The sequence below is a fragment of the Marmota monax genome, unplaced genomic scaffold (genome assembly GCF_021218885.2).
Source record: "Marmota monax isolate L192 unplaced genomic scaffold, Marmota_monax_Labrador192_F-V1.1 WCK01_AAM20220418_F8-fsc00129, whole genome shotgun sequence".
NCBI lineage: Eukaryota > Metazoa > Chordata > Mammalia > Rodentia > Sciuridae > Marmota > Marmota monax.
The window spans coordinates 681,257-699,072 of record NW_026693811.1 but is presented as its reverse complement, the minus strand read 5'-3'; the positions used below and the strand labels follow the sequence as shown (position 1 = coordinate 699,072).

Below are 17,816 nucleotides of genomic sequence, written 5' to 3'. Positions count from 1 at the left end.
AAGAATAAGATCATCTGAGGCAGTAAATACCTTTATGAAAGAGGCACTCAAAAGACTCAGAGGACATGACCTTTTCCATTGGTTTTTTCATATTTACACTCTGTGACCTGGGGATAAAGTAGGAAAAGCTGCTGCAGAGAGGTGGGTAAGATCTGGGTTGAGTGGAGGGTGGCAGCTACAGCATAAGCAAAACTAATTAAAATTAGATATTCTATTAAAGTCATCATACTGTGATATATGCATACCCATATTTATAACAGCACAATTTACAATAATCAAACTATGGAACCAGACTAGGTGTCCATCAATAGATGGATGGATAAAGAAAATTTGGCACGTATATACATTGGAGTTGTATCCAGCCATAAAGAAAAATTAAATATTTCAATTGTAGGACAATGTATGGAACTTGAAACCATTATATTAAGTGAAATAAGCTAAACTCAGAAGGTCAAGAGCTGTATGTTTTCTCTCATATTTGGAAGCTAGAGAGGAAAAAGGAAAAGAAATGGCGGAGGAGATCTCATGAAAATCGAAGGGAGAGTGCTGAGGATATAGCTCAGTGGTAGAGTGCTTGCCTAGCATGAGTGAAGCCCTGAGTTCTATCCCCAGTACCCAAACAAACAAACAAATAAGGTATCAGTACAAGAAAGGGACTGTGGGGTAGAAGAAGGGGAGCAGGTAACTTCTGGGGAGTGATATTGGCCAAATTATGTTGTTATATTGTGTACATGTACAAATATGTAACAACAAATCTCATCATTATGTACAACTATAATATACCAATAAAAAAGTGAAAAGAAGAAAAAATAGATATTTTAAGAATCTGTTAAAGCCCAAGTGAGGGGCGGCAAAGGAAAAATAACCCACCTGCATTGGAGCAATATAGGTGCTAAATAGGGCCGCCCACATCAAATATAAGTAATTTTGAAAGGAAATGGCAACCATGATAAAATATTAAATTAAAATAAGGAAAATATGTGCATAAATATTAGTTTAAATTTTAATAAAAGAGCCTAGTTTCCTTGCTTTTATTGTTGCCTTCCTCAAACTCCATATATTCTCCACAGAGTAGCCAGTGATTTTAAAAAAGGTTCTCTATCTGGATTCCTAATTATAATTGTATTAAAGTACCAACTCTTCACCATGGCATAGCAATGCAAATGCTCTGAACTCTGCCTGCTCTTTTATTTTACCTCTTTCAGTTTGCCCCTTATACTATATTCATAATTTTTGTCTTATTTTTATTCCAAACTAATGGTTTTTTACCCATGATTAAGACTACTCACAACCCAATCATTTCTCCTCTGTCAATAATGGGCATATTTTGGCTTCGTGTTCTGCCACCTGTTACTACCTAATAGTAATCCCAGACTTGTAATTTTTTTCCTATTATTAATGAAAAGAACAAACTTTACTATCAACTGAAGACCTTAGGAAACTTAGGCAAGGACAGTTCAGAATTCTAAATGATTTATGTGTAACTGTTGATTCTAAAATTTTAAATTCCTTTAATTATTAGACTGTGAAGAAAGAAAAATAGACTAAACAAAAAAGGAAATGTTAGAGATACAATAAATGTACTAAAACAGTACTTACACTACCCCCATACTCCCTTCCCTCCCTTTACTTCCCTCTATTTTAAAATTCAAGTGCCTTTAAAAACAAATGTATGTTAACTTTTCAACAGAATGTAAATGTTATTTGATAAGGATTTTTGGAAAGCACTATTAATTTACGTTTATTAAAATCTATAATTATCTCACAAATGAAAAATTTTGATTTTGATTTAGGAGACAATGTATATAATATTAACTTCCCTAAAGATAGTTAATTTTAAGTAAGTACGGAATTTTTTTATGTAATACTTTGGTGGGTTTTAAGAAAATATGATAAGTCACAGAGTTTATTTTATTTTTTATTTGATCTAATTAATTATATATGACAGTAGACTATTTTGAAACATCATACATAAATGGAGTATAACTGCTCATTCTTCTAGTTGTAAATGATGTAGAATCATGTAATCATATATGCACATAGGGTAATAATGTCTGATTTATTGTATCCTTTCTACCCCCGTACTCCCTCCCTCCCTGCTAATAGTGAATTAGCATCTGGACATCAGAGAAAACATTTTATTTTCTTTTTTTTTTAATTATACCTAAGTAAGAAGTACCTTTTGAGTTTCTTTAATCATAGGATTCATAATTTTTTCTTTTAAGATTAGTTTTCAGAGGGGAAGAAGAAATAAAACTGTGATGAAACATACTAATTTGTTATTATTTAGGATAAATCTAGAATATACTCTTAAACTCTGTGTGTGTGTGTGTGTGTGTGTGTCCACCTGGGGATTAAATCCAGGGGTAGTCTACCACTGAGCTACTTCCACAGCCCTTTTTATTTTTAATTTCTGAGACATGGTTTTGGGTGAAAATAATGAAAAGCAAAATAAGTCATTATTTCTATGTTGTCCAAATTTTATTCCTAAACTTCCCAAGAGAATTTTGTTCATGGAAATAATAACACTTTAATCACTTTAAAGTTTTAACTGGAGTTTTTTTCCAATCATTTATAATGGCTAAGATAAATTTTTGTGCATGATTTTCTTTTTAAGGAAAAAGAACGGTTGAAGCAAGAAAAACGTGATGAGAAAAGATTAAATAAAGAACGTAAACTAGAGCAACGAAGATTAGAATTAGAAATGGCCAAGGAACTAAAGAAGCCTAATGAAGATATGTGCTTAGCAGATCAAAAGGTAACAATTTCATTAATAATTTTAATCTTTCCAGTTTTCTCATCTGATTCCTTTGTCAGAGCTGCCATTATGAAAGCCTTTAGTTTTTATCTAGAGCAGTAGATTTCTAAGTGTAGTTCAATTTGCCTTTTCTGGATAGCTACCAGTAAACTTCTGGCATTTCTGTGCTGATAGTGACAGTTCTTAATATATATGTGGAGTGCTGCAAACTTTTTAAATTTAAGTAGAAACATTGCAAAAATCACCAAAAAAGAATCATAGAAGCAAATAGTATTTTCATGTTTCTGTTGGTCCTTTCCAGGTATTAAGGCATGGAAAGATCTGTCTTTTCCCTATGCCCCATAGACATTTAAGTAAATTAGGATTTATAATTTATAACCTCTGGTGGTGCTTTAGTGATGGTAGCTAAACTTTGTTGAGCTTGTTGACTATGTGCCAGTTACTACACTAACTGCTTATGTAAATTCTTTGAAATCTATGGTTTCATCTAATCCTCAACACTGTCACATTGAGCTAATATTTATCTCTATTTACAGATGAGAAAACTGATACACAGAGAGGTTAAGGAACTTGCCAAATATAATACAGCTAATACATAGCAATTTGTATTCAAGCCATAGTTTATTAGAATCCATATTGTTTATCATCTTGAAAGCCAAGAAATAGTCCAACCGCAGTACCTCACGTGTTTTCTCTTATATATTGCTTAACAAACAAGTACTATTGCTATGACACATAAAAGCAGAAATTTAGAAAAAACAAAATACTTTTGGCTACCAACATGTGATATACTTTTGAGTAGAAATCAATTTTGTTTTGCATATAGTTAAGAAGATGGTACTTCTAGTAAATTACATCAGTAATTCATCTCAGCATGTAAGTTAATTGAAATTAATCTCTTTCTCAGAGATTTAAGTTCATATTGATGGTTACTTGTGTTTTACTGCTTAATACCATGAGGATTGCAGAAAAGCTCCCAGGAAATTTACCATCCAAAGGGAAAACTAGTACAGATTAAGAAAGATAACAACATATTTTACTTCAGACGATAGAACATAACTTTTTAAGTTCAAGTTATTTTAAATTCTATTTATTTATTTATTTTATTTTCAGCCTTTGCCAGAGTTGCCTCGTATTCCAGGACTTGTTCTCTCTGGAAGTACATTTTCAGACTGTCTCATGGTGGTACAGTTCTTACGAAACTTTGGTAAAGTTTTGGGCTTTGATGTGAATATTGATGTTCCAAACCTGAGTGTTCTTCAAGAGGGATTACTAAATATAGGGGACAGCATGGGTGAAGTACAAGACTTGCTTGTGAGGCTCCTCTCAGCTGCTGTATGTGATCCAGGTCTAATTACAGGATACAAGGTAAAAAAAAATGTGTGTGGCTATGCATGTATATATATATACATATATATTTATATTTACATAAATTTTTTAAAAACAGTTATAGTATTAGTACATTTGTAGCTAACGCTAACATATTAACAGAAGATTGCATAGACTGATCTAATTATTTTCACATAATGTCTCTCAAAGTTAAATGTAGGTTTGCATTAGTGTAAACCTGGTTATAAAGCTTAAGGTATGTAGCCCATTCTCAATTACTCTTTTTACCTCTACGTTTTAGGCAAAGACCAAGCTGATTTAAGGAAATACCCAAATGGTATTTGTCACAAACAGAATTCATAATTCACAAAGCAATTAGAACTCTTGTATGCCTTCTGAAATTTTTCTTTATCTCACTCAATTACTATAACTGTCAGGCTTATCAGGGCACTTGAGACCAGCACATTAAGACTCTGTGTTGCTTAGTGAATACTCAATAATTTCAAATTTATCTTAATCCTCATTAAGATATACATTCCCGGTTAGCTTTGCTTTAGATAATATTGTAAAGAGTGGAGCTTCCAGATGTACTTGTTTCAAACCTCTCTTTATTCAGTATACCAAGCAATAAATCCTATGACACTGTAAAGCTAGAAAACAATAATAATACTTTTGAACCTCCCCACCCTGCCATTACTGATAAAATGTCTAGGTAAAGCCTGAGAAAAGGTTCAGACAGTTAACTATAGTAAAAGAAACTTTGATAGATATGTCTTAAAACTTCTGCTAACTTCTGCCCTAGTGTATTATTTGTCAGTAATATCTAGAACATATAAATCAGTATTTTTAATCATACTGTTTTTATGTTAGAAATTGTTATGATAAGTACTGATAAAAACGCCAAATTTTTATAGGCTAAAACAGCTCTTGGAGAGCATTTGCTGAATGTTGGTGTGAATAGAGACAATGTGTCCGAGATTTTGCAGATTTTTATGGAAGCCCACTGTGGGCAAACTGAGCTCACTGAAAGTCTGAAGACCAAAGCTTTTCAGGCTCACACTCCAGCACAGAAAGCCTCAATCCTTGCTTTCCTGATCAATGAACTGGCATGCAGCAAGAGTGTAGTGAGGTAAGCATATGGCCAGGCTTCTCTGGTGATTTTTTTTTTTCTGTTTGAATTTGTCTAATTACAACAGAGTGCAAATGCTTATAGAAAATTTAAGTTACATACCAGCACCAAGAAAATTAAAATTACACAATCTCACCATTCAGAGATGACCACTAATAATGTTTTAGTATATTTCTTTGTAGTCTATTGGTAAAAAATTAGATCATTCTACACATATATATGTGTGTGTGTATATATATGTGTGAAACTCATTCTCTTTGTCACCTATTTTGCTTAATAATTTTGTTAATTATTTATATACTGTCAGTTTTTTATATTTTATTCTGCTATAGTGCCAGTCTAGCACCCATGCAGGAATTCAGAATTTTTCTTTCCTTGACATCTTTGAGAACAGATGACTACCTGATTTTCTTTAGTACAAAATAGAATTATCTAGCCCCTTATTATTTGGTTGTATGCTAATAAGCCTTAGATTATTGTCACTATATTAATTTACACTTTTTTCAAAAGTACTTAATCTCATTTAAAAGTAAAAGCTGGGTACAGCAGTACTGCCTATAATCCAGCAATTCAGGAGTCTGAGGCAGGAGAATAACAGCCAGCCTCAGCAACTAAATGAGCCTTTTTTTTTCTCCTTTTTTTTATTTTATTTTTTTATTATTAGTTGTTCAAAACATTACAAAGCTCTTGACATATCATATTTCATACATTTGATTCAAACAGATTATGAACTCCCATTTTTACCCGGTATACATATTGCAGATTCACATCGGTTACACATCCACTTTTTTACATACTGCCATACTAGTGTCTGTTGTATTCTGCTGTCCTTCCTATCCTCTACTATCCCCCCTCCCCTCCCCTCCCCTCCCCTCCCATCTTCTCTTTCTACCCCATCTACTGTAATTCATTTCTCTCTCTTGTTTTTTTTCCCCCTTTCCCCTCACTTCCTCTTATATGTAATTTTGTATAACAGTGAGGGTCTCCTTCCTTTACCATGCAATTTCCCTTCTCTCTCTTTCCCTCCCCCCTCTCATCCCTGTTTAATGGTGATCTTAATTTCATGGTCTTCCTCCCTATTCTGTTCTTAGTTGCTCTCCTTATATCAAAGATGACATTTGGCATTTGTTTTTTAGGGATTGGCTAGCTTCACTTAGCATAATCTGCTCTAGTGCCATCCATTTCCCTGCAAATTCCATGATTTTGTCATTTTTTAGTGCAGAGTAATACTCCATTGTGTATAAATGCCACGTTTTTTTTATCCATTCATCTATGTTGGTTCCACAGTCTAGCTATTGTGAATTGTGCTGCTATGAACATCGTTGTAGCAGTATCCCTATAGTACGCTCTTTTAAGGTCTTTAGGGAATAGTCCAAGAAGGGGAATAGCTGGGTCAAATGGTGATTCCATTCCCAGCTTTCCAAGGAATCTCCATAATGAGAACCTGTCTCAAAAAAAATAAAATAAATAAAATAAAAATGGTTTGTGATATACTTCAGTGGTTAAGCTCCCTAAGTTGAATCCCCAGTATCCCCCCAAAAATGTCCAAGTCAGTCTTGCACTGTCATACTTCTTACTAATGAAATATTAATACTCTAGCATTTCAAGATTTGTGAATAAATCCATGTTCATCTTGTTCTTAGTGTTAACCACTTTACAGACTTCAATAATTTTACTCTTTTACCTGTTTAGAGAAAAGGTTCAATCGGAATATTCAGAGCCATGCATTTCTACCTTTGCTGGACATTTTAAGTTCTTTGTACATATTTTAGTAGTAATGCTATATTAATATTTCCTTTACTTTTGCTACTTTTTGTCACTATTTAAAAGAGTGTGACAATAAGTTTTATAGTATGATGAAAGAGTAATTTCACTAAGCATGGACATGATAACAAATTATAATACTGAGTTTCACTTTGTAAAACACTTACATACACACACACAATTTCAATATAAACTTTGTACTGATGGTTTCTACCTTAAAAGAGGAAAAGCACCATTTTTCACTTATCACCAGCTATCATAATATTCTTAGTTTCCATTTGAATATTTCCATACATACATTCAGATATTATCTGTACATAGGTACATATGTGCCTTATCCATATGTGTTCCGGTGGTTTTTATTTTGTTTTTGTGGTGCTAGGGATTTAACCCAGGGCCTCACACATCCTAGGAAATTGCTCTACCACTGAACCACACTCCAAGCCCTCCATGTGTGTTGATTTCCTGCTTTGATTTTGGAAATGATCACATATTAATTATTTGGAAAACCAAATGTCTTTATAAGGAAACTGGTAGATAATTCCTTTCTTGGCTTAAAGTAGAAACCATACTGAATTTTCTAATACTAACGTCAGATCCACTACTGAAGAAATTCTCTTTTCTCAACATAAATGTACATACATTTATAAATGTATACATATACATACATGTATACACACAAAATCAATTGTATCATTTTTCCTCATCAAAATATATTAATTTGCATAGTAAATTAATATATTGCATAAATGGATTAATTTATATCTTTTAACTTTTGTATTGGCAGTGAAATTGACAAGAACATTGACTATATGTCAAACTTAAGGAGAGATAAGTGGGTAGTAGAAGGTAAACTCCGCAAGTAAGTCCGTTTTATTAATCTACTTGCTTTACTTTTTCTAAAGGAAATACAATGATTAATGTAGAAGGCATGTGGGCAGAATTTACAATGGACTAGAGATTCATTGAGTTTATGTAAATAAGTCAGTTTCTCTTTTACTTTCAGAGAAGTCATGTAATCATGCTTTCTAAGATGGTTGTTGCTGTCAGGTTGTTCTTATTAGAACCTATTTGAAATGGCCCCCTTTTTTCTAACTAAACTTTGCTTTTTTAGTGTGTAACCAAACTTATTCAACATTGAAACTTTGTTATCTTCTTGTCAGGAAATATCATGATAAAAGTAGTCAACTTCATTGTTAAGGGGTAGTTTCTTTGTAGTAATTTGAATTGAAATTTTTTCAGTCACATGGTATAGGGATCAGAATTATCACTTAGTCATTGTTTGAATTACTCTTTTCAGCTTTCATACTTGTTATAAATGTGTTCTCATTGCCAAAATATGAAAACAACTCTTGAAAATTAATATAGACTGTACTTTAGGAAACATATTTCTTAAATTTCCTAATTCTAATTTATTTTGCTAGTAGTATATTGCTTTAGAGAAGTGCCATAAGGTATTTTTGCTTAAAACTCATATTACACTCTTTAAAAGGTATAGAAAGTAGCTTTTTATGCGATATGATTTTCTGATAAATTTAAAGGCTCAGAATAATTCATGCTAAGAAAACAGGCAAAAGAGACACTTCAGGTGGCATTGATCTTGGAGAAGAGCAACATCCTTTGGGTACACCTACTCCGGGACGCAAGCGAAGAAGGAAGGGAGGAGACAGTGATTTTGATGATGATGATGATGATGATAGTGATGACCAAGCTGATGAGGATGATGAGGATGAAGAAGATAAAGATGATAAAAAAGGAAAGAAGACTGATACCTGTGAAGATGAGGTAATCAAGTTTAGGTTAATTTTTAAGATTTATGAACTACATAGTATATTGAAAATAATAGAATTTGGAGTCAAATGGATTTTGATTTGAGTATAGTTTTCACTTTTATTTGCCTCAGTTTTCTCATCTGAAAATGAATATTATGATGTTTATCTCATAAGTTTTTTTTGTGACAGTTAAGTATATGGTATATAGCATGCCTATATATAGAAAGCAACTTAGACTGAATGAATGAAATAGTTTTTCTTTGTATATACAGTCATGTGCTGCATAATTACATTTCCATCAATGGCTGACTGTATATAACATATATAAAACAGCCATCATAGTCATTTTACTCGAGCATATTTCGTGATGTTCACACAACAAAGACACCTAATGATGCATTTCTCAGAATGTATTCTCATTGTTAAGTAGATCCTAAATGTAGTTACTTGAGGAATCTACAAAGAGCTATGTGGATTCTTAATTTTACATATGCTCTTTAATTCTTTTTTAATAAATTTTTTCCCTAAAACAATTTTTTATTTTTTATTTTGCTCTTTAATTCTGTCAACGTACTATGTTACATTTGTAATGCACAGACATCATGCCTTTGAAAGTATTGTCAGGCTATACATGGTACACACCTGTGATCCCAGAGAATAAGGAGGATGAGGCAGGAGAATCATAAGTTTGAGGCCAGCCTGATCAACTTAGTGAGACCCTGTCTCAAATATTTAAAAAAATTAAGCCTGGTGTGGTGGCACACACCTAAAATCCTAGCAACTCAGAAAGCTGAAGGATCACAGAAGGATCTTAGCAAGGATCAGTATCTTAGCAAGACCCTCAGAAACTTAACTGTCTAAAAAAATAAAGAAAGAAGAATGAGGATGTGGCTCAGTAGTAAAGCATCCTGGGTTCGATCCCTAGCACCAAAATACATAAATAAAAGTATTATCAGGTTTAGTGAAGATGATGTAATTTTTCAAACACCAATTATTATTTTTGTAGTTCCAGGTAATTTTTATCAAAATGAATAAAGCACTGAAAATTCATTCAGAGAAGTCATGTAATCATGTTTTCTATCAGTTTGTTCTTGTTATAAATAGAACCTATTTTGAAACTACCTCCCAAATTCCAAATTCTTCATTCAGTCTTACTGAGGAAGATTTTCAAAAAGAAAGTGTAGTGTGTGAATTGACTTAATAGAAAGGGTATTTACAATGTGCTAGGCAGGTATACAGGAAGGGCATTTAGACTTTCTGAGAAATAAACTCCTACAAAGGGTTTCTGGACCCATTAGGTGAGGCTCACAAACTAGGATGGATATTAACCTGCAGGGAAATCTAGAGAATATCCTTGGCCCAGGGGAATAGCATGAGTACAGAAGCAGGAAACCACTTGCGTAAGGGGAATTCCAAGTGCTTCAGTTTCTGGACAGTCTCACACCAAGAACAAAGAACTAGGATTTTATGCTTTTAAAGTGATTGGAGCCCAGGAAAGCTGTATAAATAAACAGGAAATGACAGAATGGTCAGATTTGATTTTTAAATGGCTCACTCTGGCAGCTTTGTAGGAGTTAAAAATAAGCAAGAGCAATGTCAGAGAAGCAAAAATCAATCATGAGATATTGTAATAGGTGAGTTGCAAAGGGTCTGAAACTAGAGTATTGATAGTTGGCATGAGGATTCAGTAAACATTTAGGAAGAAGGATGAGAATATGAAGATGGCCTATGTAGGTTGACAGAGGAGTAAAATTTATTTGCAACTATCTTGCTTGGGAGAGTAGAGACTAAATAGATAATTGGAGGTAGGCATCTTAAGGGACCAGATAACTGAAGAGAGGAAATGATAATAGGTTTATTTTGGACATGGGGAGATTAAAAAACCTGTATAGAATTCAACAGTCAATTGCCTTTAGAAACCTGAAGCCTGAAGAGAAGTTCAGCCTTGGAATATGGACTGGGATGTTATTAGCACATGAGCAATAGTTTAAAACCAGAAGGTAAAAGAGTTTGCATAGTCGGATAAGTTTAGTGAATAGAATAGTGGGCTGAGGTTGGAACCATAGGGTATGTATGTCAGTATTTAACAGCAGCCCACAGGGCTTCTTGTTCCAAAAAGGAATAGTCAGAAAGGTTGGAAATTTCTGTAAGAGATTCAAGGTCCCAAGAGCACCTCCAGGTTCAATAATTCACTAGGATAATTCACAGAATTAGCATATACTTGAACTTAGGGCTATGAATTATCGCAGCAAAAGGAAATAAAGCAAGATCAACAAAGAACATATGGGGTGAAGTCCAGAGGAAACCAGTGCAAGCTTCCAAGAATTTCCTCTCATTGAAGTCACACAGGATGGGCTTCCTTCCCCCAGCAACAACAATGTATATAGACTATTATTCACAAAAGAAACTTATTAGAGACTCAGTGCCTGGGTTTTTTGATTGGGGGCCAGTCATGTACATATCCTTTAAACAGCATGTGCTCAAATTCTCAACTCAAAGAAATGCAGGTTCAGTATAAACCATATTGTTAGCACAAATAGTTTAGGTACAGTAAGTCTATCTTATCTGTTGGAGTGGGGGAAGCCTCCCAAATTCTAAGCTCTTATTTGCCATCCAAAGGACCAATTTTCTAAACAGGCCCTTCAAAGGATAGCAATCAGGCCTACTATGTTAGTCTTTTCTATACATGTAATAATAATAGAAATCAAGAAAATTAAGCATTTGAGAAAGAAGAGAGTGATAAATCATATTAAGACAACAGGAATCTAGTGTGAGGACTATTTCATTGGATTTAGCAACACAGAGGTCATTAGTAACAAATGCCAGCACAATTTCATGAAAACAGCAAGACCTGACAACAGGCTAATAATTGGTTAATAACATTAGAAAGTGAAGATGACTGTCTCAAGCAGTATGCCTCAGAAATTAAAAAAAAAAAAAAAAAAAAAAAAAAAGGTAGTTCCTTGAGGATGACATAAAGCCAAGGAATTTTCAGGAGTGAAACACCTTGAGATGACTTTTTTGGTTGAAGGGAAAGAATCAGTAAAATGAGGAGAGGGAAATGAAGATTTAAGAGAAGAATTAATAGTATAGGGTTCTAAAGATACTGGAGAAGTTTTAGTCATAGTGAAGAAGCTACCTTTGAAGGGTGGGCCAAAGAGGAAAAGGCAATGTCATAAAGATATATGTATACTGTGTGTATTTAGGGAAAGCCAGGAAAACATATATGCATAAAAAATTGAAGTTCACCTTTTACCAGAAAGAAATGCTAAGAATAATGAAAAGGCTGCAGAATGACACTCAGAAGTCAATGTTCAGCAAATCATGCTCTCATTCCTCAATGCCAGAGTATTTAGCTAAATGAATCTAGAAAGAACTCTTTGCCTTTCTTGCTTCAACTCAGTCCTGCTAGAGAATAAAGGAAGAAGGTTTAGAGGGATGAATTTATTGATGGAATATGTGAAAATAATATCTAGTTGAGACCAATGATAAGTTACGAAATCAATTTATGACTAAATATGGATAATGTAGAAGAAGTTACAAGATTGTGTTGTGCAATTCTTTCTTCAGTAAAAATAGCGTAAATGCAAAATGTTTTCATATATTCTTCCTCCCCAATATAGTATCTTAAATCAGAATGATAAAAATCCCTAGAGTGAATTTTACTTTTCTCCTTTTTTAAATTTTGAGAACTACCCTCTTAATAAAAATTTTAGTGTACAATACAGTATTGTTGACCATAGGTATGTTTTACAGCATCTCTCTAGAACTTGTTTATATTGAATAACTGAAACTTTATACCAGTTGAATAGTAACATCCTCTGTTTTTCCATCCTAACCATCCTCTGACAGTCACCATTCTATTCTCTGTTTCTGTGAGTTTGAATATTTTAGATACCTCATATGATTGGAATCATCTAGAATTTAACTTTCTGTGACTGCTTAATTCAGTTAGTATATCTTCAGTATCCATTCATGTTATGTGTCATATGGCAGGATTAATTTTGTAAGTCAGGATAATATTTCATTGTATGTATATACCATATTTTGATTATCCATTCATTTGTCAGTAGACACTTGGGTTGCTTCCACCTTTTACCTATTAAGAATAAGGCTGCAATATGTGAGAGTACAAATATCTCTTGGAGATCCTGATTTCAGTTCTTATGGATAAATATTCACAAGTGGGATTATGCAATCATATTGCAAATAGTTCTACTTCTTAATTTTTTGAGGAACCTCCATATTGTTTTCCATAGTGGTTATACCATTTTATATTCTCTCCAATAGTGCAGAAGTGTTCCAATTTCTCCATAATGCTACCAATACTTCTTTTTTAATAATAGACATTCTAACACATATGTGATGATATCTCATTGTGATTTTGATATACATTTCTCTGATGATAAGTAATGTTGAACATCTTTTCATATACCTGTTTATTATTTATTTGTATATATTTGAGAAATGTCTGTTCAGATCCTTTGCTCATTTTTTTCATCAGGTTGTCTGTTTTGTTTGTTTGTTTTACTATTGAATTATTAGGAGTTCCTTGTATTTTTTGGATATTAACTACTTATTAGATACATGATTTGCATATATTTTCTTTCACTCTGTTAGTTGCTTTTTTAGCTTTGTTTTTTAGTTGTTTCTTTTACAATCCAGAGCTTTTAAATTATGTGATCCTACTTATTTATTTTTGCTTTTATTATTCTTTTGGTGTCATATCCAAGAATTCATTGCAATGAATTTTACTTTACAATAAAGAGTACCAATCTAAAAAAGGAGACTACATGGAGATTCATTACTAAAATCAATTATTTCATAATGTTGTCTCCTTGCTTCCTTCCTTCCTAAACAAATTTGCTGCGTTGCTTAGTCCTTATACTCCTGGGCTCGACCAATCCTTCTATCTCCCGCCTCCAGGCAGCTGAGACTACAGGCATGCCACTGCACCCAGCCATATGTTGTACTTTTTAAATCATTGGATCATATACATTCATGCTATGACAAATAATGGGAGAGGTGTGTAATTGGTTATCTGAAATGTAATTATCCAAACAAAAGATACCATTTGTAAGTAATCTGCTTCATTTAGCAAGTGGAGCTGTTTCCATAGCAAGAATTAAAACATTTCTAACTAAAATGTATCATCTTTTCACAGAATTAGTATCCCTTTCAGCATATAATATTATTTTTGTGTCAACACTCATGAATTTGGCAATCCAGTATTAGGATTTCAGAGGGTTCTACTGGGTAGTTTTCCCACTAAAATTGTTTGTTTCACCTGGCTTCTACTTATATGCAGAGAATTTATAAGCCATATATTCTTTATACATAGACTATTTCAAAATCATTATTTGTTCTCAGAGAAGATATGTCTTTGAAGGTAGTATTTTATTTTTTTAATGAGTGTTTAATTAGAATGCTAAATATATTACAGAATTTTAATTGCAAGTATATATCTTGTTATTAATGTGGAAAAACAATTCAAGACTTTTAAAAGTAATAAATATTTTGGGATCTAAGAAGTCAAATTAACATTTCCTTAAATGATTTAAGCTATACTTGATAATAAGGAACTGGCAGAAGCTTATCAAATTTCAGTAAATAAAATTTTGACCACTTAATGAACCTGATTGATAAAATGAGCATATTAGTTCTATAAAAATAGTTTGGGCCTCTAGATTAAGTTATAGGTAGAGTGTCAGTACAGTAGTTATATTCCTTAAAGGATTAATTCCAGGGAGGTTTTCCACTGACATCCTATGATCCCTTTCAATTAATATATATTGCCCTTACATAAATCATAGCACTTTGTCTTGAAGATGATTCCCTTTTTTTCTCACTCTTTTTTAAAAATTTTTTAAAATTTATTCTAATTTGTTATATATGACAGCAGAATGCATTTCAATTCATTTACAGCACAATTTCATATCTCTGGTTGTACACAACTTAGAGTCACACCATTCTTGTCTTCATACATGTACTTAATTTCTTCCAACATGGACTTTTTCCCTGTTAGATTTGTGTTGAGACCTATATGAAATCTAACCTTAGAAGCTGGCATGTAAGAGATGATGTATACAATTTAATTATGGCCTTTTTTGCTTGAGAAACCAGAACAGGGATAGATCTTGAGTTCTTAGTTTTGATGTTGTTCCCACTTTTCTGTCTACTCTTTCAAGTTCTTTTATGTCTCTTAAATAAGGATTATTAGCCAAAAATCTTTAAATAAAACGTCTGTAGATGTATTCTTTCTTTTTCATCATGAGAAAAATCTTTAAAAATTACATTTGTGGACTGGGATATATGTCAGTGGTAAAGCACTTGCCTAGCATGTACCAGACCCTGAGTTTTATCACCAGCACTGGAAAAAAACAATTACATTTAGTTAATTTGACCAATACATGACTACTTTGATATCTTAGTCCAAATATTTATCAGAAGGTCACTTTAGAATCAGTATTTAAATATCTATTTGAGAGTCAAAATTTAACAGTCATTGAGCCTGTTGTCAGTGTTTTAAGATTTCTTTTAATCCCAATTAGATTTTATGTTACTGTTAGCATAAATAATATGCCTAAATGCCTTCATAACTTGGTCCCCTAAATTTGGATAAGGAATACATAAATAATAAACAATGGTAAAACTATTGAACTTTTTTAAAATTTTCTTTTATTAAGCAGGTAGCCACACTTATCTAGAAATATATATTCATGAATATTATATTCATGAATGGTTGGTGGGCACTATGACTTTGTAAAAATGCTTATGAACTTTTGTAAAAATGCTTATGAACTTTGTAAAAATGCTTATGAATCTGGGCACAGTAGCAAATGCCTGTAATCCCAGCAACTCAGGAAGATGAGGCAGGGGAATTGTAAGTTTGAGGCCAGCCTTGGCAACTTAGTGAAACCCTTTCTCAAAATTTAAAAAACGAGCTGGGGATGGTAGAGTGCCCTTGGGTTCAATCCTCAGTACCACAGAAGAAAAGGAAAAAAAAAAGAAAAAGAAAGAAAATGAACATCAGGGAAAAAATGAACATCAAAAACTAATTTGGGGGCTGGGTTTGTGGCTCAATGGTAAAGCACTCACCTAGCATGTGTGAGGCCCTGGGTTCAATTCTCAGCACCACATGAAAATAAATAAATAAAGGTATTGTGTCCAGGTATAACTAAAAAAAAATAATAATATTAAAAAAACTAATTTGGGGGCAGTGCAGGGGTTGCAGCTTAGTGGTAGAGTGCTTGCCTCGCACATATGAGGCACTGGGTTTGATCCTCACCACCACATAAAAATAAATAAATAAGCAAAATAAAGGTATTGTATCCATCTACAACTAAAAATATATATATTTAAAAAAACCTAATTTGGGGGTTGGGGGCATAGCTCAGTGGTAGCATGCATAAAGCCCTGAGTTCAATTCCCAGCACCACAAAAGAAAAGAGAGAGAGAGGTTTTTTTAGGTATTTTTTTTAATTGTCAATCTTTATTTATATGAGGTGCTGAGAATCAAACCCTGGGCCTCACATATGCCAGGCAAGTGCTCTACCAATGAGCCACAACTTCAGCCCTGAGAAAGAGAGATTTTAAACTAAGATGTGCACTTCTTGTTAAATAACCCTGTTAATTACTTACATCTTTTCTTAATTTGCCCTCACAAAAATCTTATTTCTGTTAGTTGCTTTCAGATCTGTTTTTAGTTAGTCCTCACAAAAATTTTATGTTACAGATAATGTTATCACCAATTTACAGTTCAGGTAATAGTCTTAGAAAAATTCAATAATTTATCTATAACAAATAGTACCACTAACATACAAAAAAGCCCGTGTAGTCTCTTTGCTTCCCTCTAAAACATAATTTGGAGGTAGTTGTTTTATTTCCCCTTTCTAGAATGAAAAATTTCATATATAAAGAAATTTTCTATTTATATACAAAGTTTGGGGTACTATTTTTACTCTAAAGGCTTAATAAGTTCAAAACAATTTATCTTCACTCTAAAGATGATTTATTTGGCTAATATAGTACCCTTATTTTTCTGATCTCCTAGGTAACACCTTAATATCATAATATATTCTTTCCTTCATTTCTCTTACCCTACACCCTTGAAAGGCCTATATCCCCTCTCTTCCTTGAGTCATTATGATAGTTAACTAGCTAGTTTTGCCCATTTTAGTCCTTCTCTGCTCCAGGACACTTTATGTCTCAATTAATCTTTGTGAAGCACAGTTCTGATGTTTAACTTCCCTCAAAGGATTATATTGTTGTCCACTGCCAGGCATTTACAATGCTGCACAATATGACCCTAAACCCATCTTGCCCCTTCTCCATCTTATGTTTTCATGTGATAGTATGTCAAACTCTTTCTGGAATGTTTTCTTTTTTTTCTCTGATTCATAAGTTCTTAACCATGCTTTAGTCACTATTTAAAACATGACTTTTTCGATATAGCCTCTATTTGTGTAGATTTCCACTAGACTCCCATGACTCCTGATAACTTAAGGTCCCTACTATTTGATGTTTTGCTTTGTTTAATGTTTTATGTCTCTTTACCACATTATTAGCTTAGACAAAAAGAACTGAGTCTTAATCCTTTCCTCAGGGCTTCTGCTAGTACTTTTCATATAGAAGGCATTCATTGGGGGAGTCCAATTTAATACATATATCTTAAAAGCAGATGAATGATATATTGTATTTTATTATGTATAGGATGAAGGTGACCAAGCAGCAAGTGTTGAAGAGCTAGAAAAACAGATTGAAAAACTGAGTAAAGTAAGCACTTTGCAGATTAATATTTCCATTTTTTGTAGTGTTTTAAAAATATATATTGAATGGGATTAGCTTTTCTTACTACCAAGTCAAAAGAAGTTTTTTGTAATTAAAATGAAGAACTCTTGAAAAATTCTCATAATTAAACCTTAAAATATTAATGTAAAAAAATATTAATGCCAAAGTTAAAAGCCTGTTATTGAGCCTAATCAGAATCTGTGAAGAAAAGGTTCTATATTCTTCAGTTCTTCATATAAGTACAAAGTATCAATAAAGGCATGGCTTTATTTCT

The 17,816-nt window shown here is 32.9% G+C and overlaps 1 protein-coding gene across 21 annotated transcripts in view; it reads left to right on the top strand.

Moving 5' to 3' along the window:
• Positions 1 to 17,816, top strand: part of Baz2b (bromodomain adjacent to zinc finger domain 2B) — a 361,835-nt gene that overhangs the window by 312,317 nt on the left and 31,702 nt on the right. For all 21 annotated transcript variants that reach the window (XM_058584941.1, XM_046462280.2, XM_046462283.2 and 18 more), the window contains 6 exons: positions 2,618 to 2,758; positions 3,872 to 4,126; positions 5,002 to 5,216; positions 7,768 to 7,842; positions 8,522 to 8,765; positions 17,465 to 17,527. In XM_058584941.1, the coding sequence (XP_058440924.1) occupies positions 2,618 to 2,758; positions 3,872 to 4,126; positions 5,002 to 5,216; positions 7,768 to 7,842; positions 8,522 to 8,765; positions 17,465 to 17,527 (993 nt within the window). The remainder of the gene's footprint in view (positions 1 to 2,617; positions 2,759 to 3,871; positions 4,127 to 5,001; positions 5,217 to 7,767; positions 7,843 to 8,521; positions 8,766 to 17,464; positions 17,528 to 17,816) is intronic.